Here is a 22,750-nt window from a genome sequence, read left to right as displayed (position 1 = left end):
TCAGCCTACGAGGCTCCTCCTCCATGGGATTTTCAGGCAAGAGTACTGGAGTGGGGTGCCATTGTCTTCTCCGATATAGTGTACAGTAAAGGCTTAAATAGCTCTGACTTTATTCTTTTTTTAAAATTTTTAAATTAGAGGATAATTGCTTTACAATGTTGGGTTGGTTTCTGCCATAAAACAGCGTGAATCAGCCATAAATATCTGTTTGTCCCCTCCCTCTTGAACCTCCCCCATAAGACTTTATTCTTTATTTATTTATTATTTATGTATTCTTTATTCTTTAAGAGGTTGATTCATAGGCTATGAGGCCAATCTGTAATGAACATATGTAATATTACTAGTCTTCTATGTTAAACAGTTTTCTCTTGTTGATTTGCTTGTTGATATGATATAAAGAAGGGGTAAAGATCATTTTGAGGCACCCCAAAGCCTGGATTGTTTCCTCATACTCTATGCTTCTCTAAGTCTTCCAGCTTCACATATGAGAGAAAAACCCTGAGGATAAAAGTTTTATGTATTTTGCTTAATATTATTTCAGTGTTTTTCCTCCTCTGAGGTTCCACATTCATTTGCAACACTCTTTAAATCCTCTTTGGCATAGTTGTATTAATAGTGAGGTAAGAGTTGAGCTGGAGACATTTTGCCCTAGGAAGAGGAGTAGAAGCTTAAGTTATCTGAACTATTATCTTTTCTTCTCTCATTTAGTCTCACATTCAGTTGGGAGTCTGGTTACTGGTGGAACAACTTATGCTTCTGAATACCAAGGACTCCTCTTGATTTTCAGCTTTGGCAGCATATGAGTTCAATTAATATTTACCCTACATTGAGCCTCTAAGCAGATTGCCCTTCTTTCCCTGGTTCTCCTTTTCTTCTGGAGATGATATGAGAGGAAAAAAAAATCTGAGCTCACTATAAATTCAGTGAAGTTCTTTCCATTTCCTATGGATTATTCTAAGTACTGAAGAATAAGGTACATAATCAGGTTCAAGTCACCTAGCAGGTGAGAATCTTCTTCTGAAGCTACAAAAAATAATATTAGGGAAGGGAGTGAAAGAATATTTTAGAGAGTGAATGGATCTAGTTATAGTTTATTAGAGGTGTTTTTTGTATTACTATACTACTATGTTTAATATGTATTAGACATTTCTAATCAGTTTTCTTTACTTTTTTTGTATACTATTGTATAATGAAATGCAATGACTGTAGGTTCAATGAATTAATCTCACTTGGGGAATATGAAAAGGCAGTTTATTTTGCAGTGAATGGTCCTAGAAGAATTCTTCAAAACATTGGGACAGTGAACAAATTTAAGGGTAAGCATTTCTCTCTGAATCTTACATGTATATGCTAATTATACTTTTTTTCCCCCCTGATAGAATGGGATGAATATTGAACTGGAAAATAAGATGCAGGCTCCAGCCCTATATCTATCATTTACTCAGTTTCCTTACCTATAAGATTAAGGAGTTTGATTAGGCTTTCCCAATTAAGTTATGAAATATTTCAACTGTACAGAAAAGTATGAATAACGGCAAAGATTGAGGGCAAGAGGAGAACGGGGCAACAGAGGATGAGACGGTTGGATGGCATCACCGACTCAATGGACATGAGTTTGAGCAAACTCTGGGGAATAGTGAAGGACAGGGAAGCCTGGCGTGCTGCAGTTCATGGGGTCACAAAGAAGCAGAAACAGCTTAGCGACTGAACAATAACAATTCACTGCCAAGCTTAAAAATGTGAATATTTTGTCAGGTTTGCTCCACTTCCTTTAAAAGCAGCTTTGTTGTAGCGAGTCAACATACATACAATAAACTGTACACTGTTAAAGTATAGAGTTTGTTAGGTTTTGACATATGTATCCTCCAAAAGTTCTCTCTTTGTCCTCAGTGATCCCTCTCTAAATCAAATCCCTTAACGATTATACAGTGGAAGTGACAAATAGATTCAAGGGATTAGATCTGATAGAGTGCCTGAAGAGCTATGGACGGAGGTTTATGACATTGTACAGGAGGCAGTGATCAAGACCATCCCCAAGAAAAAGAAGTGCACAGAGGCAAAATGGTTGTCTGAGGCCTCACAAATAGCTGAGAAAAGAAGAGAAGCTAAAGGCAAAGGAGAAAAGGAAAGATACATCTATTTGAATGCAGAGTTCCAAAGAATAGCAAGGAGAGATAAGAAAACCTTTCTCAGTGATCAGTGCAAAGAAATACAGGAAAACAATAGAATGGGAAAGACTATAGATCTCTACAAGAAAATTAGAGATACCAAGGGAACATTTCATGTAAAGATGGGCACAATAAAGGACAGAAATGTTATGTACCTAACAGAAGCAGAAGATATTAAGAAGTGGTGGCAAGAATACACAGAAGAACTATACAAAAGAGATCTTCATGACCCAGATAACCACAATGGTGTGATCACTCACCTAGAGCCAGACATCCTGAAATGTGAAGTCAAGTGGGCCTTAGAAAGCATCACTATGAACAAAGCTAGTGGAGGTGATGGAATCCTAATTGAGCTATTTCAAATCCTGAAAGATGATGCTGTGAAAGTGCTGCACTCAATATGCCAGCAAATTTGGAAAACTCAACAGTGGCCACAGAACTGGAAAAGGTCAATTTTCATTCCAGTCTCTAAGAAAGGCAATGCCAAAGAATGTTCAAACTACCACACAATTGCACTCATCTCACACACTAGCAAATTAATGCTCAAAATTCTCTAAGCCAGGCTTCAACAGTACGTGAACTGTGAACTTCCACATATTCAAGCTGGTTTTACAAAAGGCAGAGAAACCAGAGATCAAATTCCCAACATCCATTGGATCATCGAAAAAGCAAGAGAGTCCAAGAAAAACACCTACTTCTGCTTTATTAACTACGCCAAAACCTTTGACTTTGTGGATCACAACAAACTGTGGAAAATTCTGAAGGAGATGGGAATACCAAACCACCTGACCTGCCTCATAAGAAATCTGTATGTAGGTCAAGAAGCAACAGTTAGAACTGGACATGGAACAACAGACTGGTTCCAAATTGAGAAAGGGGTAGGTCAAGGCTGTATATTGTCACCATGCTTATTTAACTTATATGCAGAGTACATCGTGGGAAATGCCGGGCTGGATGAAGCACAAGCTGCAAACAAGATTGCCAGGAGAAATATCAATAACCTCAGATATGCAGATGACACCACCCTTATGGCAGAAAGTGAAGAAGAACTAAAGAGCCTCTTGATGAAAGAGGAGAGTGAAAAATCTGGCTTAATACTCCGCATTCAAAAAATTAAGATCATGGCATCCGGTCCCATCACTTCATGGCAAATAGATGGGGAAACAATGGAAACAGTGAGAAACTTTATTTGGGGGGGCTCCAAAATCACTGCAGATGGTGACTGCAGCCATGAAATTAAAAGACGCTCCTTGGAAGAAAAGCTATGACCAACCTAGACAGCATATTAAAAAGCAGAGACATTACTTTGCCAACAAAGGTCCATCTAGTCAAAGCTTTGGTTTTTCGAGTGGTCATGTATGGATGTGAGAGTTGCACCATACAGAAAGCTAAGCATCAAAGAAATGAACTGTAGTGTTGGAGAAGACTCTTAAGAGTCCCTTGGACTGCAAGGAGATCCAACCAGTCTATCCTATAGGAAATCAGTCCTGAATATTCATTGAAAGGACTGATGCTGAAGCTGAAACTCCAATACTTTGGCCACCTGTTGCCAAAAACTGACTTATTGGAAAAAACCCTGATTCTGGGAAAGATTGAAGGTGGGAGGAGAAGGGGATGACAGAGGATGAGATGGTTGGATGGCATCACCGACTCAATGGACATGAGTTTCAGCAAGCTCCAGGAGTTGGTGAAGGACAGGGAAGCCTGGCGTTCTGCAGTCCATGGGGTCACAAAGAGTCGGACATGACTGAGTGACTGAACTGAACTGATCCCTCTTTCCCACTACTCCCCTCCCTGTCACTGGTCTCCCTCATATGGCTTCTCTCCAGCCCCCAGGCAACTACTTATCTGCTATCAATCACCAAAGATTAGTTTGCATTTTCTAGAATTTCATATAAATGAATTATAATGTAGGTATCCTTTTGTTTTTTATCTACTAAACCCCAAACAGGAACTGCTTATCTAACTGGAATAACCATTCTTGGTTCAATTCTTTACAACAGACTTCTAATATTCCTAGAAAAAGATGTTCTAATGATCAATTTTAAAATTACTTGTTACACAGTATACCACAAACCATAATCTGAAATCACAGAGCAACAAAAAAATGAAGCCTGAAAAACAAAAAAACAAAACCAAAAAGTATAAGTGTAAAATTCTTTTGTTTGTATTTTGAAGTTTATTTCAGAAACAGTGAGAAAATTAATTTCTGTTGTTTTTTAAAGGCACCCAGTATGTGGTGACTTGTTACAGGAACTCTAGGAAACTAATACAGCGTATGTATGTGCAGTGTGTATGTGTGTATGAGGGGTGCATATAGCTTCCACAGATGCTTCCAGAGATGTTCATCTTGCTCTTCTCACTCCACACTTGGGACCTTTCCTGCCATACTACATAAGTATGCACTTATCTTCGGAGATGGCTAATGTAATAGGATTCATGCACTCTCCAGATTCAACTGAAAATAGAGGCTACTAATTTACTGTTCCCTTGGGCAGGAGAAATTGTCTTGAAATAATTGACAGCCTTTTTAGAATGGTGGTTTCACTATTGTTTTTCTTCACCTTTGCCCTATTCTATAAGACAGCCAAATGCACTACAAGAAATTTAGTAGGTATGCTTTTTTGACTGATTTCTTGCACTGAGCATAATTATTTTGGAATTCATCCATGTTATTGCATCTATCAATAATTTATTTTTCATTGCTGAGTAGTGTTCTATTCTGTGAATAGAAATGCTTTATCAGATATTTTCTACCAATTTGTGGCTTGTCTTTTCATTTTCTCAACAGTGTCTAAGAGTAGAAGTCATTCATTATGTTGAAATCTAATTTATGATTTTTTTTTTATGGATTGAGAATTTAGTGTAGTACCTAAGAAATCTATGTCTACTCTGCAGAGATTCTTCTTCTATTTTTTCCCCTAAGGATTTTATAATTTTAGGTTTACATTTAGGTCTGTGATCCAGTTTGGGTTAATTTTTATATATGATGTGAGGTATGGGTTAAAGTTTTTTTTTTCAAAGTTTATTTTTGCTGATAGCTATCTAGTTATTCCAGGATAATTGATTTAAAAAGACTTTCTCCACTCATTTACCTTTGTACCTTTGTGACAATCAACTGATTGTCTATTCTGTTCATTGATCTGTTTATCTTGAAGCTTGTACTACACTGTCTTGATTAATGTAAGCTTATAGTAAGTCTTGAAATTAGATTGTGTTAGTCTTCAAACTCTGTTCTTCTTTATCAAATTTGGTTTGGCTATTTTAGGTCTTTTATATTTCTGTTTAAATTTTTGAAGTCAGCTTGTAAATTTCTTAGGGGAAAAAAAAAGGTCTACTAGGAATTGCATTGAATCTGTAGTTCAACATGGGGAGAATAGACAGTGAACAATACTGAACATTATGACCCAGTAAACCCATAAATGTGGTCTATCTCTCCATTTTTGCTTTTAGGGTTTTAAAAAAATTTAGCAGTGTTTTATAGGTTATAGTGTTCTGTTTTTTGTTTTTAACATTGAAATGTTCAATTTTTACTCAGAAATTTTGAGACATCTTGCAAGTAACTAGGAACTCTTTCTTTGAATGTGCTCTCAACTTAGTATAAGTTAAGTGATAAAAATTTTTAAGTGATATTGGTATAGTCCTGAGTTTCTTTCTCTTCTCCCTTTGTCTTGGTCTACTCAAATTATGGCTTGCAAGTTTCAGTAAAAATCAGTGCTTGCAATTAATGCTTAAATAGTATAATTACCAGTGAAATTGAAAAACAGCCAACTTTTATTCATTTACTAGGTATGTGGATCTTACTCTAAGAAATTCACCAAAACTAGATTGGTGATAACTCACTGAGCGTTTCGTAGAATCACAGAATATTAAGTAAGACGTTAAGTGAGATCCTAGTTCCCTGACCAGGGATTGAACCTGGGCCCACAGCAGTGAGAGCACTAAGACCTAACCACTGGACCACCAGGGAATTCCCATCTTTCACCTCCTTCTGGAGGCTCTGAATAGATTTCCATTCCATGCTGCTCTCATAACTTTTAAGTCAGCAAACTTTGGCATTCCTTGACTTGTAGACTCATCTCTCTAATCTCCGCCTTGGTTTTCACATAGCATATGCTATTTAGTCATTGTTGTTGTTCAGTTGCTAAGTCATATCCAACTCTTTGCAACCCCATGGACTGCAGCACACCCGACTTCCCTGTCCATTATCCAAAATATAAAGTTTAATCCACAAGCATTAGTTAAAAATTACAAATGTTAATATATAACTTTAACATTTTTAGAAAATGATATGAGATGAAAATAAGAATGTGAAGTAAGAAAAAGTAAATTATTACTTAAAAGTATTTGACTCAAAACCTTTTCTTCTCTTTGTAGCTGTTGGAAAAATTAGAGGAAAACCTTCCCCATTACTCTTATTTTTTGAGGCTGTCTTTAGCATAAGTCATGCTTTTAGACATCCTGTTGATGCAGTGCTAACTCTGGAAGGAATCAAGTGTGGATTGTCTGAAAAACGTTTAGACTTAGTCATCAACTGGGTCACCCAAGAAAGGTAAGCAAAGTTATGCTTTTAACTTAATTTTGAAATTTGCTTGATAAAGCATTTATCAAGCATAAAAAGTTCTCAAAATTTTAATGGTTTTCTTGTCAGTACATTATTTGAGCATTTATTTCAGATCTCTATTGCAATTTATCCAAAAGTATTTACTAAGCATTCACGGATGAAGTAATAAGGCCTAGTCACAATGAGCTCAGAGGTCAGGAGTTGCCTCAAGGCAATTGACAAGATGATTTGTGACCAGTTATTGGTACATGGAAGTTGATCAATAAGGATAGAAAAGGGTTGATCAGTATCATGCTGCTCAAAGGGATAACTTTATTTCAGACAGGCTATGGATACATGTAAAGGATAAGCCCAGGAGAAAACGTAAAAGCAGGAGGGATGTGAACCAAGGTAACATTTAAAAGAACATACAAACCAGCAAACACAGGCAGGAGGTGGCTTCTTGGAGTTGAGTCTTGGCACAAATTGGCAGACTTGTACCAGGGTTGCCTTGGATTGCGTTCCCTGGAACCTAGGCCTAAGACAGGAATTTGGGTGTTCATGAAGGATGGCTTCTCAGGAAAAACCCGTAAGGGACTGAGTAAAGCAGAATAGGGAAATGAAAAGAGCCAAGCAAGGATGTGACCTCAGGCAAGTATTGACCTTTTTTACAGAGGGACGCCTCTGAAGCATAAATCACATCACAGAGCTGTTCCCACTTGACGGAAGGGGCCAGACTTCCGTGCTTCTCCATCAGTTAGTCAAGGGCTGTGGGCTGCCTGGATAGGGTAGGAATATATAACTTTCTGGGCATGGTGGCTCCCACTAGCCCTGGGTAATCCCTTATGGAAGGCAAGCACCTGTGAGCCACTGAGAGCCAATACCTAGAGCAGCTGGGGAAGGGTATGCTGACTCAGTAAGGAGGATTTGGGCAGGACACCAAAACAGCATCTGCCTTAGTCAACCATTTGCATAATACAGATCTCTTTGCTTTTCACATTAAGTTCACTCCATCCAGGCACAGCTCCTCTGGGATTCTGTGGTCATAATTCTTGGGGAAACTTATAAGAGGAGGGTGAGCAGGATGAATTATAGCCCTTGTTACTAAGTCCTAGAACTGTAATTTGCTTTTTTACAGCTTTATTGAGATATAGTTTATATATAATAACCTATATTTATTTAAAGTGTACAATTTGATGAGTTGTTTAAAAACAGCATTATGGAGATATAATGGATACGCAGTAGGCTGCACATATTTAAGGTGTGTAATTTGACAAGTATTGACATATAGTTGCTCAGTCGTGTCTGACTTTGTGTTCTCATGGACTGTAGCCTGCCAGGCTCCTCTGTCCATGGGATTTCCCAGGCAAGAATACTAGAGTGAGTTGCCATTTTCTTCTCTAGGGGATCTTCCCAACATAGGGGTCAAACCTGAGTCTCCTGCATTGCAGGCAGATTCTTTACTGCTGAGCCACCAGAGAAACCCTGTTTTGTCATATGCATGCATCCTTGAAATAATCAGCACAATCAAGATGCTAAATACATCCACGACTCTCAAATGTTTCCTTATGTCCCTTTGTAATGCCTCTTCTTTCCTTCTACCACCTCATTCTACCTCCTCCCCATCTCTAGATAACCACTGATCTACTTTATATTATCCTAGTTTCATTTTCATTTCCTAAAATTTTATATATATTATATATTATTGGAATCACACATTGTATATTCTTTTTTTTCCTTGCTCTGGCTGCTTTCACTTATAATTACTTTGAGATTCATCCATATTAATTGATACTGATTATTTTTCTTCTCTATCACCCATTTCAGAGTCTTCTTACTTATATTTCTTTTGATCTTGATGGCTTGTCTGGTAGAATGACTGTGGTTACCATGCCTTTATCAAACCATGGGTTTTTTTTTTTTAATTATTTTATGTTGGAGTATAACTGATTAACAATGTTGTGTTAGTTTCAGGTGTACAGCAAAGTGATTCAGCTATACATATACATGAATCTGTTCTTTTTCAAATTGTTTTCTCGTTTAGAAACCATGGTTCTTGATTTACCCACTAACTGATTTCATTTGGCATGGGACTACCCAGAGATATAATAGTAGATCATCTGTCACTTGTAACAGACAACATTTGTATAATAAATGAATAACATTTGAAAAACAGCTATTGGGTTGTGCTAAAGATGGAGTATTTATCCATGGAGTATCAAAGACTGTTTAACTAGAAATGCTTATCATGAATCTGTATTCTGACAGACTCACCAAGTCATAAGTTCAGATTGGCTCAGAAGAGTCCATCCAAAATCAAGCATGACCAAGATAGTGCTCAGTCAGGCCCAGAGCACACAAGTAAGCTTCATGAATAAGTGGCCCAGACCCCATGTCAATTCCTACCGTCTTATGGGTACTGATACTACTTCCACAGCTTGTAACGAAGGGCTCATGCAAGGGTGAGGTTACCTAAGATAAGCATAAAGGAGAAGGAAAAAAACCCAAACTTTGTTCCTGGAAGGTTAAGATGGTGTTTGGGTGATGCCCCAGGTAAATAGCAAGGAGAGAACACAGCACCACCCATCAGGAAAATTGGATTAAAGATTTACTGAGCACAGCCCCACCCATCAGAACAAGACCCAGTATCCCCCTCAGTCAGTCTATCCCATGAGGAAGCTTTCTAAGCCTCTTATCCTTCTCCATCAGAGGGCAGACAGAATGAAAACCACAATCACTGAAAACCAATCTAATCATATGGACCACAGCCTTGTCTAACTCAGTGAAACTATGAGCCATGCCATGTAGGGCCACCCAATATGGACATGTCATGGTGGAGAGTTCTGACTCCAAAATGTGGTCCACTGGAGAAGGGAATGACAAACCACTTCAGTATTCTTGCCTTGAGAACCCCATGAACAGTATGAAAAGGCAAAAAGATAGGACACTGAAAGATGAACTCCCCAGGTCGGTAGGTGCCTAGTATGCTACTAGAGATCAGTGGAGAAATGACTCCAGAAAGAATGAAGAGATGGAGCCAAAGCAAAAACAACACCCAGTTGTGGATGTGACTGGTGATGGAAGCAAGGTCTGATGCTGTAAAGAGCAATATTGCATAGGAACCTGGAATGTTAGGTCCACGAATCAAGGAAAATTAGAAGTGGTCAAACAGGAGATGGCAAGAGTGAATGTCGACATTTTAGAAATCAGCAAACTAAAATGGACTGGAATGGGTGAATTTAACTCAGATGACCATTATATCTACTACTGTGGGCAAGAATCCCTTAGAAGAAATGGAGTAGCCATCATAGTCAACAGAAGAGTCTGAAATGCAGTACTTGGATGCAATCTCAAAAAAGACAGAATGATCTCTGTTCATTTCCAAGGCAAACCATTCATTATCACGGTACTCCAAGTCTATGCCCCAACCAGTAATGCTGAACAAAACTGAAGTTGAACGGGTCTATGAAGACCTACAAGACCTTCTAGAACTAACACCCAAAGAGATGTCCTTTTCATTATAGGGGACTTGACTACAAAAGAAGGAAGTCAAGAAAAACTTGGAGTAACAGGCAAATTTGGCCTTGGAGTACAGAATGAAGCAGGGAAAAGGCTAATAGAGTTCTGCCAAGAGAATGCACTGGTCATAGCAAACCTCTTCCAACAACACAAGAGAAGACTCTACACATGGACATCACCAGATGGGCAGCACCAAAATCAGATTGATTATATTCTTTGCACCTAAAAATGGAGAAGCCCTATACAGGAAGCAAAAACAAGACCAGAGGCCGACTGTCTCAGATCAAGAATTCCTTATGCCAAATTCAGAGTTAAATTGAAGAAAGTAGGGAAAAACCACTAGACCATTCAGGTATGACCTAAATCAAATTCCTAACGATTATACAGTGGAAGTGAGAAATAGATTTAAGGGACTAGATCTGATAGACAGAGTGCTTGATGAACTATGGACGGAGGTTCGTGACATTGTACAGGAGACAGGGAGCAAGACTATCCCCAAGAAAAAGAAATGCAAAATGGCTGTCTGAGGAGGCCTTACAAATGGCTGTGAAAAGAAGAGAAGCGAAAAGCAAAGGAGAAAAGGAAAGATATACCCATTTGAATGCAGAGTTCCAGAGAATAGCAAGGAGAGATTAGAAAGCCTTCCTCAGAGATCTGTGCAAAGAAATAGAGGAAAACATAGAATGGGAAAGACTAGAGATCTTTTCAAGAAATTAGAGAAACCAAGGGAACATTTCATGCAAAGATGGTCTCAATAAAGGACAGAAATGTTATGGACCTAACAGAAGCATAAGATATTAAGAAGAGGTGGCAAGAATACATAGAAGAACTGTACAAAAAAGATCTTCATGACCCAGATAATCATGGTGGTGTGATCACTCACACTTACCTAGAGCCAGACATCCTGGAATATGAAGTCAAGTGGGCCTTAGGAAGCATCACTATGAACAAAGCTAGTGGAGGTGATGGAATCCTAGTTGAGCTATTTCAAATACTAAAAGATGATGCTGTGAAAGTGCTGCACTCAATATGCCAGCAAATTTGGAAAATTCAGCAGTGGCCACAGGACAGGAAAAGGTCAGTTTTCATTCCAATCCCAAAGAAAGGCAATGCCAAAAAATGTTCAAACTGCCACACAATTGCACTCATCTCACACACTAGCAAATTAATGCTCAAAATTCTCCAAGCCAGGCTTCAACAGTACATGAACCGTGAACTTCCAGATGTTCAACCTGGTTGTAGAAAAGGCAGAGGAACCAGAAATCAAATTCCCAACATCTGTTGGATCATCAAAAAAGCAAGAGAGTTCCAGAAAAACATCTATTTCTGCTTTATTGACTATGCCAAAGCCTTTGACTGTGTGGATCGCAATAAACTGTGGAAAATTCTGAAAGAGATGGGAATACCAGACCACCTGACCTGCTTCTTGAGAAATCTGTATGCAGGTCAGGAAGCAACAGTTAGAACTGGACATGAAACAACAGACTGGTTCCAAACAGGAAAAGGAGTACATCAAGGCTGTATATTGTCACCCTGCTTATTTAAGTTAATGATGCAGAGTACATCATGAGAAATGCTGGGCTGCATGAAGCACAAGCTGGAATCAAGATTGCTGGAAGAAATATCAATCACCTCAGATATGCAGATGACACCACCCTTAAGGCAGAAAGTGAAAAGAAACTAAAGAGCTTCTTGATAAAAGTGAAAGAGGAGAGTGAAAAAGTTGGCTTAAAGCTCAACATTCAGAAAACAAAGATCATGGCATCTGGTCCCATTTCTTCATGGCAAACGGATGGAGAAACAATGGAAACAGTGGCAGACTTTATTTTTCTGGGCTCCAAAATCACTGCAGATGGTGACTGCAGCCATGAAATTAAAAGACGCTTACTCCTTGGAAGGAAAGTTATGACCAACCTAGACAGCCTATTAAAAAGCAGAGACATTACTTTGCCAACAAAGGTCTGCCTAGTCAAAGCTATGTTTTTTCCAGTAGTCATGTATGGATGTGAGAGTTGGATTATAAAGAAAGCTGAGCGTCAAAGAATTGATGCTTTTGAACTGTGGTGTTGAAGAAGACTCTTGAGAGTCCCTTGGACTGCAGGGAGATCCAACCAGTCCATCCTAAAGGAAATCAGTCCTGAATGTTCATTGGAAGGACTGATGTTGAAGCTGAAACTCCAATACTTTGGCCACCTGATGTGAAGAGCTGACTCATTTGAAAAGACCCTGATGCTGGGAAAGATTGAAGGCAAGAGGAGAAGGGGATGACAGAGGATGAGACGGTTGGATGGCATCACCGACTCAATGGACACGAGTTTGAGTAACCTCCAGGAAATGGTGATGGACAGGGAAGCCTGGCATGCTGTGATTCATGGGGTCGCAGAGTCGGACATGACTGAGCAACTGAACTGAACTGAAGTGATGCCAACTTATCTCTTCATCTTTTAGCATGAAGGGTACTCTTTAAACTAATGATCATTATATGGTGCTGTATTCTCAATAGATCTGAGAAATAAAGAGTGGCCCTGATCAACTATAACTCCCAGGAGCCTGCTTGGAGAGTGTGTTAGCCAGTGTTCTCCAGAGAAACAGAAAGAATAAAATAAGAAATGGGCTCATGATTGTATAGGCTGAGAAGTCCCCACATCTGCAGTTGGCAATCTGGAGACTCAAGATCATCAGTGGTTTAAGTTCCAGTCTAAAAACTGGCAGCCTTGAGACCCAAAGGCAGGAGAAGACTGGTTTCCCAGCTAAGTAGTCAGGCAGGAAGAGTTCCCTTTTACCTGAGTCGATGTCATTCTTTTTGTACAATTCAGACCTTCAACTGAATGGTTGAGGGCCACCCACATTCAGGAGAGCAATCTGCTTTACTCAGACTGCCATTTAAAGTGTTACGCTCTTTAAATACATTCTCACAGACATACCCCAAATAATATTTGACCAAATACCTGGGCCCTCTGTGTCCCAGTCAACTTGACCATTGAGCATAAATTTCTTTATTCTAAATAGGACAATTTGATTTAACTCTAGAGCACTCAACTCAACTCTAGAGCACTTATAAGCTAATCAACATTGTTTGGATTTTCCATGTTTGGGATTTCTTCTATTTAGATACCTTAGTTTCAGTTCAGTTCAGTTCAGTTCACTCAGTCGTGTCCGACTCTTTGCGACCCCATGAATTGCAGCACGCCAGGCCTCCCTGTCCATCACCAACTCCTGGAGTTCACTCAGACTCATGTCCATTGAGTCAGTGATGCCATCCAGCCATCTCATCCTCTGTCGTCCCCTTTTGCTCCTGCCCGCAATCCCTCCCAGCATCAGAGTCTTTCCCAATGAGTCAACTCTTCACATGAGGTGGCCAAAGTACTGGAGTTTCAGCTTTAGCATCATTCCTTCCAAAGAACACCCAGGACTGATCTACCTTAGTTTAGACACTATAAAAATCATTACAACTTTACTCCATACGATATTGGCAACAATTGATTTTAAAATGTTAGATTTCAGTCTTCTGGCAGTATTTTCATTTTTTCTTAAGCTTTGATGGAACTATGTGGTAAAACTATGCACTAAAATTAGAAGACTGTGGATAACTATGGATTATACCTATTCATACATTTCAAGTCTCCATTAGGAACTCATAGAAACAAAAATCTTACCTTTTCCCCAAAAAATGATTGGATGAACTACTACTGAAAATATGCTACAAATTAAAAGTAAGGCAAAGCCTTTTAAGAGTATGAACTCAATATACTAGTTTATAGAAAAAGCCTTTAGGTTATTTATAAACCATTATAAATGATGCCCATTCTTATGAAACATGCCATATAGAAAGAAGGATTCCCAATGATTTTTAATGAATTATTAAAAATGTGTGAAGATAAGCTGCATTTTATCTTTATTTAATCTACGTTTTTTCTTAATCTCTATTTAGATAGAATACTGTTTTTTATATATTAGAATGTTTCCTTTTTTTTTTTTTTTTGGATCCAGAGATGATAGAAAAGAATACTCAAGGCAAATCACACTTTTTGTTCTTAGCCTCTGTCCCCTGATCTCTGACTCTGATGACCTGGCCCTTACCACATAGCTGCCTTTAAAAGTGCTTCAGTTCTTTTCCTGAAGCTCAGCACAGAGCCAGCCCTAGAGCAACCTGGGTTATGGACTAAACTTGGCGCTCTCAGTCATTCCTACCAGGAAAAGTCTAATCACTTGACCCACAAAGCCTAAATTTAAGAAATGGTGCTTTGTTGATATTAATATCTCCAAATTGCAGACGTTGCCCCTAGAAAGGAAAAATACTCTAGAATATTAACTTTACAAACCCAATCCTGTAAGATAACAATAAATGAATATCATGTGTAGATTTGGTGATTACCTTTATTTTGACTTCTGAAAAATTTACAGCACTGGAGTGGGTGACTCTCCCTTCTGCAGGGGATCTTCCTGACCCAGGAATCAAACCAGGGCCTCCTGCATTGCAGGTGGATTCTTTGACCAACAAAGTTATCAGGGAAGCCCACAGTCTGGCTTATAATCAAGTATACCTTAGTTTACCTGTGGAGTTAACATATTTTATTTATTAGTCATTTGTATTCCCTAGAGCTAGTCTGGTCTTGGGTCCACTTTCAGAAGTCTTTCAGAACTTCTTTAGAGTTGGAAGTTGAGGTTGGAAGAGCCAAGAAGGGGCTTTGTGTTCGTTGCTCTGTCATGTCTGACTCTTTGCAGCCCTCTGGACTGTAGCCTGTCAGGCTCCTCTGTCCATGGAATTTTTCAGGCAAGAATACTGAAGTGGGTTGCCATGATGAGGTAATTAGGGAGAGAAAAGGGGAGGGAGGTTCCCAGGCTCATTTCCCAGCCTGGTTCAGGGTGCCTCTCGTACCCCCAGAGCTAGCATCCGTAATTTTCTTCCCCTCCTTTTCCTTCAGGGACAATTCCATTCTTTTGGGGCTTGATCATCCTTCTCCCTTTGGATAATTTTCTTTTTAATCATACTCTTTGTGTCTCATCATCCTTTTGGAAAGTGACAAGCAAAGACAGAACAGTCTTTTTCTCAACTCTGGCCTTCTCTCAGGTGGGACAGCATCGTGAGGGTGACCACTGAAAATAATGAAATAATAGTATTAATAAGAGAAATAAATACTAAAGTACTTATATTTTCATGTTGCTTCAGTAATGTAGTCACTAAAAACAACGGAAATAATGACTTGTTCAACCTCAGGAAACGCTGTGACTGTAGCTACCAAAACCCGTATTTTGGTATTGAAATGTGGAAGTCAGGGAATTGTTGCTTATTACATAATTAATTTGTACTCAGAACCTGCCTTTTGATTTTAGACCCACCTGTCTGCTGTCCCCACCAGCAAACACAGAGGGCTTTACTTAATTTTCAATAAAGAGACATTTTGTAGGGGTTTCAGAATTTCATTTTATTATTATTGGTGTTTTATTACATATATGCCAGAGAAGGCAATGGCACCCCACTCCAGTACTCTTGCCTGGAGAATCCCATGGACGGAGGAGCCTGGTGGGCTGCAGTTCATGGGGTCGCGAAGAGTCGGACACGACTGAGTGACTTCACTTTCACTTTTCACTTTCATGCATTGGAGAAGGAAATGGCAACCCACTCCAGTGTTCTTGCCTGGAGAATCCCAGGAACGGGGGAGCCTGGTGGGCTACCCTCTATGGGGTCGCACAGAGTTGGACACGACTGAAGCGACTTAGCAGCAGCAGCAGCATTACATATATGCAGGCACTAATATTATGATTAATATTACATAATTGATATTATATAATATTCTGCAGCTATTAAATAAAAATTTAACTAAAGCACAATTTTAGTATAGCCAGTAATTAGAAGTGGTTTCTTTCAGTTCAGTTCAGTCGCTCAGTCATGTCCGACTCTTTGCGACCCCATGAATTGCGGCGCGCCAGGCCTCCCTGTCCATCCAAATCTTTTTTGGCTTATGCTTATAGTTTCTGTCTTCCCTGGTGGCTTAGATGATAAAGAACCTGCCTGCAACTCAGGAGACCCAGGTTCGATGCCTATGTCAGGAAGATCCCCTGGAGAAGGAAATAACAGCCCACTCCAGTGTTCTTGCCTGGAGTTACTGTGTAGTACATATGATTTCCTTCAATTGTATCTGAAGATGGTACACTAAAATTGATGGAAAGTGAAATCTATTTAGTCGAACCATCTCAAAAGAGCTGCTTCTTTAGTCTCCCCTAATAGACACAGTTAAGTTCATTTATGCCCCTCCGCTTTGTTTCTTACAAATCTGCAACAATAAAAAACAAAATACTGCTGTCATACTTTCTGTTTCACTTTTTATAGTGCTTACAAGATGTGATGCTAATTTCAAGCTAAAAACTTTGTCACTGTCTTTAACCAACACTTAATAAGTTCTTACATTCTACAGGGTTTTGGAATCTATATAACAGCTAAGAACATTGAGAGCCTCAATTAAGAGAGAATTTTTGTTTACCTTGAAAATTTAAACCCCACCAGTCTTTTCAGGAGAGTTTTAACCTTATTTGTAGATTTTTTAAAAAGCTGAGCTCAGTTTCACCAAAATGACTTCCCCCAAAGGAATACATGCTGATTGTTTTTGTTCTTATGAGTAAATCTTAAATATGTTTAATTTCATCAATTGCCTAACATGGGATTTTTACAGACCATAGAAAATCCAGTTCTACTGTGCTGAATTTTCAAATATTTCATCTCATCTATTCATTAAGAACTCACTAACGTGTGCTCTATTGATCTGCTTGCTCTAGGCTGACATTTTCTGAGGAGGCTGGGGATGTGATTTTTGATTATGGGGAGCAGGATACTTATAACAAGGCCAAATGTCTGGCTTTAGCTCAGATTATCTACAGTGAATGTGGCTTGCACAAGAAGGCTCTTCTTTGCCTATGTAAACAGGGTCAGATTCATGGGGCCATGGAATACATACAACAATTCAAGGATTTTACTTCTGGTGAGTGAAAAAGCCTATTATTTGTATATGTTCAGATTCTGGACTTCAATTGTAAGATCACCCATAATATTAGGCAATATTTTGGATTTACATTGTAAAACTTGTTTTATATATACTGGTAAGTAGATTTCTTGAGTAATTTTTAGTGAAAACAGATAAGCTGGAACTGATTGACTTTGATGCCAGACTTTCAAATACATTATGTATTTCCTCAATACATAGACATTTAGTAAACTTTAGATATTTGGACCATGCTATTTAAGAATTAAAAAAAACGTATATAATTTCTTTTTTTTTTAACATATATAATTTCTGAACTAATAATATAAGCATTAGAATTAGTGAAATAATGTTGATTTTAAAAGTTTAAAACACCTAGGTTGCAGCTAACCAGTGATCTGAGAGAACTGAGGCCCTTAGAGTGACCCAGTTGAATGAGCTGATCTCTTACTATAGTCCAATTCAGCATTAACCTTAATGTACAGGCAGTCCTGACAAATCCCTATACCCCAGGCTTGTGTCAATCCTGATTTTGCAAGCTATATACTCCAGTTCTAAGAAATCACAAAATGGAACAAAATATAGCACTTTTAGGTCACATTTTTTCCAGATAAACAATCTTTTATGGTTGTTGAATCTAATCATTTTTGAAGAAAAAATTAACTTTTACTTAGAATCTGGTTTTTAAAGTTATTAGTTTTTTTCATGCATTATGTAATAGCATGCCTGATACAGTTAGTGTAATAATAGCTTAGTCCACCTTTTTACATCCCTGTCTCACTTAAGCCTTATGTTAACTCTATGAACTAGGTTTTGTTATTACCCCTATTTTATCAATGAAAAATAACTATGTGTTCACAGAGAGGCTAAGGCACAGAGAGGTAAGTAATTCTCCTGTATACACACAGCAGCGGATCAGAATCTGGCAAGAATAGTTACAACATAATATTTGTTGAATGAATAATTATTTTAATAGTTAAATTATACAGATTCAGTTTCTGTTTTATTGTTTTTCCTTAGAATTATTTTAGTCAAGGTTTAGACATGGAATGTAAGTTTTCAGTACTCTTGAAATTTTTATTGAATGAAATGTGAAGCTTCTTTTTTTGCTTGCAAAATTTGCCTAACATGAGTACATAGAAATATGATTGACTCATTCTCATATTATCCTGTTCTTCTAGTAATGCATTACACTAGAAAATAATTAAATTCACAATCAGCTGTCCATATTCATGGGTTTCACATCTGTGGATTCAAAGAACTTTAGATTGAAAATATTTGAGGGGAAAAAAAGTCTAGAAAGGTCCACAAAGCAGAACTTATGTTTGCTGTGCACCAGCAATTATTTACATAACATTTACATTGTATTTACAACTATTTACGTAGTATTTACATTGTGTTAGGTAACCCAGAGATGATTTAAAGTATATGGAAGGATGTGTGTAGGTTATATGCAAATACTATGCCATTTTGTGTTAGAGACTTTTTATATGAGACTTGAGTATCCTCAGCTTTTGGTATCTGCAAGGGGTCCTGCAACCAATACCCCATGGACACCAAGGGACAACTGTATATTGTACTAATTTAAGAAATAATAATACTTCTTTGTAAATAGAACCTTGTTACTTATCCTCAGAATTTATTTAGCACAGCATCATAAGATAATAATAATCTGAGGAAAATTAAGCTTAGAAGGTAGAAACAATGTTTGAAAGATTACTTTGCTTATTTTACATTTTAGTGACAAATAGCCACAGCTTTCCAAAGTATCATCCTTGGCCTTAGGAGACATTTGTTGCTGTTGTTCAGTCACTCAGTCATGTCTGACTCTTTGTGACCTCATAACTGCAGCACACCAGGCTTCCCTGTCCATTACCAGCTCCTAGAGCTTGCTCAAACTCATGTCCATTCAATTGGTGATGTTGTCCAGCCATCTCATCCTCTGTCATCCCCTTCTCCTCCTGCCTTCAATCTTCCCCAGCATCAGGGTCTTGTCTAATGAGTCAGCTCTTTGCATCAGGTGGCCAAAGTATTGGAACTTTGCCTTCAGCATCAGTCCAGGATTGACTGGTTTGATCTTCTTGCAGTCCAAGGAACTCTTAAGAGTCTTCTCCAATACCACAATTCAAAAGCATCAATTCTTCGCCTAACCCTAACCCTTCTTTATGGTCCAGCTCTCACATCCATACATGACTACTGGAAAAACTATAGCTATGACTATATGGACCTTTGTCAGCAAAGTAGTGTCTCTGCTTTTTAATATGTTGTCTAGGTTTGTCGTAACTTTTCTTCCAAGGAGCAAGCGTATTTTAATTTCATGGCTGCAGTCACCATCTGCAGTAATTTTGGAGCCCCAGAAAATAGTCTGTCACTGTTTCCATTGTTTCCCATCTATTTGCCAAAAAGTGATGGAACCGGATGCCATGATCTTAGTTTTTTGAATGTTGAGTTTTAAGCCAGCTTTTTCCACTCTCCTCTTTCACCTTCATCTAGAGTCTCTTTAGTTCTTTTTCACTTTCTGCTGTAAGGGGACATACTCAGTTTGTTAATACTTTCTGGTTTGAGAAGAAAATGGTCTCTCTCAGATTTAGACTGTCAGCTTTCTGTTTACATTTACAAATCAAAGAAAACAAAAGCAGTACTTCTAAAAAAAAGTCTTTTGTTCCAAAAGGAAAATCTGACTCATAGTGCATCTGTTTTTAGAAGGAAAAATTCTTTTTGTCCTGCTCCTCTACCCCCCTCCCACCAATGATTTATAGAATAAAACTGAGATCCAAAAGATTAAGTGACTGATCAAGCTATGATTAAAATTCAGGTTTCTTGACTGTCAACCTGGTCTTTTTTTTAATACCACATTTCTTTTCATGACAATTTTTGGATAAATTTTTGCTTGTACTCTTTGTTTAGGTAGTTTTCCTTTGTTTTTTCTATACTGAGTAGGATTTTTTTTTTTTTTTTGGATGGGAGATAGTAGTGTTGAATTCACTGAGAGCTTTGGAAGGATTGGAAAACGAAGAGTTGATTGACAAAGATAAACATTAGTTAGTCCCTCATCATGTTGAGCGGAGAAAGCAGTGGCACCCCACTCCAGTACTCTTACCTGGAAAATCCCGTGGATGGAGGAGCCAGGTGGGCTGCAGTCCATGGGGTCATGAAGAGTCCATGGGGACATGACTGAGCGACTTCACTTTCACTTTTCACTTTCATGCATTGGAGAAAGAAATGGCAACCCGCTCCAGTGTTCTTGCCTGGAGAATCCCAGGGATGGGGGAGCCTGGTGGGCTGCCGTCTATGGGGTCGCACAGAGTCGGACACGACTGAAGCAACTTAGCAGCAGCAGCAGCATCATATTAGGATGTTGAGATACAGTTTTTCATTTTTGCTTTTAGATGACCTGATGCAGCTAATAAAGTCATGTCCCAACATTGAATTGATTCAGTGTCTCACTAAAGAATGGAATGGGAAACCACCATATTTATCTTTTGGTCTTGCTGTACTTCACCTGTTCTCTGTAGACATGAAAAAAGTTGGGATTAAGCTACTTCAAGAAATAAGTAAAGGTGGGAAAGGTAAGTGAAGTAAAATTTTGTTGTAGAAGAAATAGTAGTGCGTTATTTAAGGAAAGGTTCGAGATTATTATGTTTGAGTTAACTCTGTCTTCCTCAGAGTTCTTTCTTGGCATGTTAGGAATTTATAAAGATTACCATGTCAATAATACTCTGTTGGCAATAGTGTGTATTTGTTGAGAGGAATGAAGAGAGATTCTTTATGAAGCTTGAGGAGAACATCACAGTAATTATAACTGTTATGACTACTCTAAAAACTTTATATATTTTAACATGCATATATTTAATAATTTTCATATATACTTTAAATGTTATTTAGACAAACTTTGTTTCTTATTCCCAAACGGCCAAAGTAAAATGGCATTTACCTTGAACCTCACTCTGCTGTGCAATCAAGAATAATTAGATCTCAATTTTTTTATTTCCTTTCTCTAATTTAATATAGAAATTTGAGCAGATACCTTGATTTTAAATTATTACATGGGGCCAAAGAATGAAGAGTAAATTACATGAAAACATATTTGGGAAGATAATTTAGAAATTATCATTACAGATATCAACTAAAATATTTTATTTGATAGAAAAATAGTAATCATGGTAGGAATAAAATAACAGTGATTACAATATGCTAAATAGAGATCCTCGATTCATTAAGTATCATAAGTAATGAAGGTAATAAATGAATGAGTTCCATAAATAGTCCCAAAGAGGATGACTGTAATTGATTTTAAAAAGTAATTATGAAAACAATTTCTTTTTTAAATAAATAATATCATTAGTTTTCCTTAATAAACTAAATCCTTCTTTTATTTCCTTTAGAAAAACATTTGTTATAGAGGCCTCATCATTAAAATCTCTCTGACTAGAGGCTGGATGGAGGTTTTGCTAGAGATTTTTTCAAATCCTTAGGTTAGCACTATTAGGGCATTTATGAAAGTGAAGGATCATAAAAAGTTGACCATCAGATTTGTTAGCTAGTTCCTAGTGGTACTTTAGAGACTGTGAATGAAGCTGGTCCCACAGTCTTCACTTTCTGAGTTCCCTACATCTCAACCTTCAGCATCTGCTGACCTTACCAAGAAGGAGATGAGTGGAAGAATAGGGAATGTGAGAAATGGTGGAGGATTGAATTGAGGCATAGAAAGGTTAATGAAAAAGAAGGAGAAAGAACTAACACTTGAGTACTTACTATGAGCTCAGCTGGGAACTCCACATGACACTTAAAGGAATTGGATCTAACAGGAATGGAGCTGAAATGATATCTCTTTATTTTTGAAGAATTGCTAAGTATGAATTATCAGATGAATGCCGTACTATAATATTGGATTTTATTTCCTCAGATGCAGTTGAACATCTCCTGATAAATGATCCGTTTTGCTCCCTAGAAAAGTGGCAAGAAGTAGCAAATATATGTTTACAGAATGGCTTTGACCAATTGTCTAATGACATCATGTCTGTTCTTCGATCTCAAGCTGGGGTTACAGAAATTTCTGAAGAGGATGATACAGTCAACTTAATGCAGCATGTTTTTTGGTAGTTCTACATCTTAACCAGTTGAGGGAGCCTGTATAACATTTTATGTATATTGGTTGGGCAAACTGATTCTGGTATAACTTATAAATAAATCTGGAGTGTGAAGGTCTTAGAAATAAATCATGCTTCTTTTATTATGATGATGTTTAGATTTGTCCTTGAAATATTTATACATTTGCTTTCTTTTTTTTTAATATGGTCATTTTGTATATTGAATCTTTTAGAAAATTTTCCTATTTTTTCCTTTAAAAATGTTTTAATTTAATTTTTATTTTCTATTGAAGTATAGTTGATTTACATCATTGTGTTAGTTTCAGGTATATAGCAAAGTGATTCACTTATACATCTATATATTCTTTTTCAGATTCTTTTCCCATATAGGTTATTATAGAATATTGAGTATAATTCCCTATGCTAGGGTTCTTATTATCTATTTTATATATA

At 37.7% G+C, this 22,750-nt stretch overlaps 1 protein-coding gene and 1 non-coding gene across 5 annotated transcripts in view; one reads left to right on the top strand and one right to left on the bottom strand.

Moving 5' to 3' along the window:
* The window catches only part of CLHC1 (clathrin heavy chain linker domain containing 1), a 34,555-nt gene extending 12,109 nt beyond the window's left edge, over positions 1 to 22,446 (top strand). For all 4 annotated transcript variants that reach the window (XM_061432403.1, XM_061432401.1, XM_061432400.1 and 1 more), the window contains 5 exons: positions 1,210 to 1,316; positions 6,546 to 6,720; positions 17,005 to 17,207; positions 20,597 to 20,776; positions 22,114 to 22,446. In XM_061432403.1, coding sequence (XP_061288387.1) covers positions 1,210 to 1,316; positions 6,546 to 6,720; positions 17,005 to 17,207; positions 20,597 to 20,776; positions 22,114 to 22,310 — 862 coding nt within the window. In that variant the 3' untranslated portion in view covers positions 22,311 to 22,446. The remainder of the gene's footprint in view (positions 1 to 1,209; positions 1,317 to 6,545; positions 6,721 to 17,004; positions 17,208 to 20,596; positions 20,777 to 22,113) is intronic.
* On the bottom strand, positions 6,066 to 6,138 carry TRNAE-CUC (transfer RNA glutamic acid (anticodon CUC)). Its single transcript has one exon. It is a non-coding gene; the product is annotated as a tRNA-Glu (tRNA).
* Positions 22,447 to 22,750: the final 304 nt, after the last annotated feature.

The sequence above is a fragment of the Bos javanicus genome, chromosome 11 (genome assembly GCF_032452875.1).
Source record: "Bos javanicus breed banteng chromosome 11, ARS-OSU_banteng_1.0, whole genome shotgun sequence".
NCBI classification, from domain to species: Eukaryota; Metazoa; Chordata; class Mammalia; order Artiodactyla; family Bovidae; genus Bos; species Bos javanicus.
This window is presented reverse-complemented; position numbering and strand designations above follow the sequence as displayed.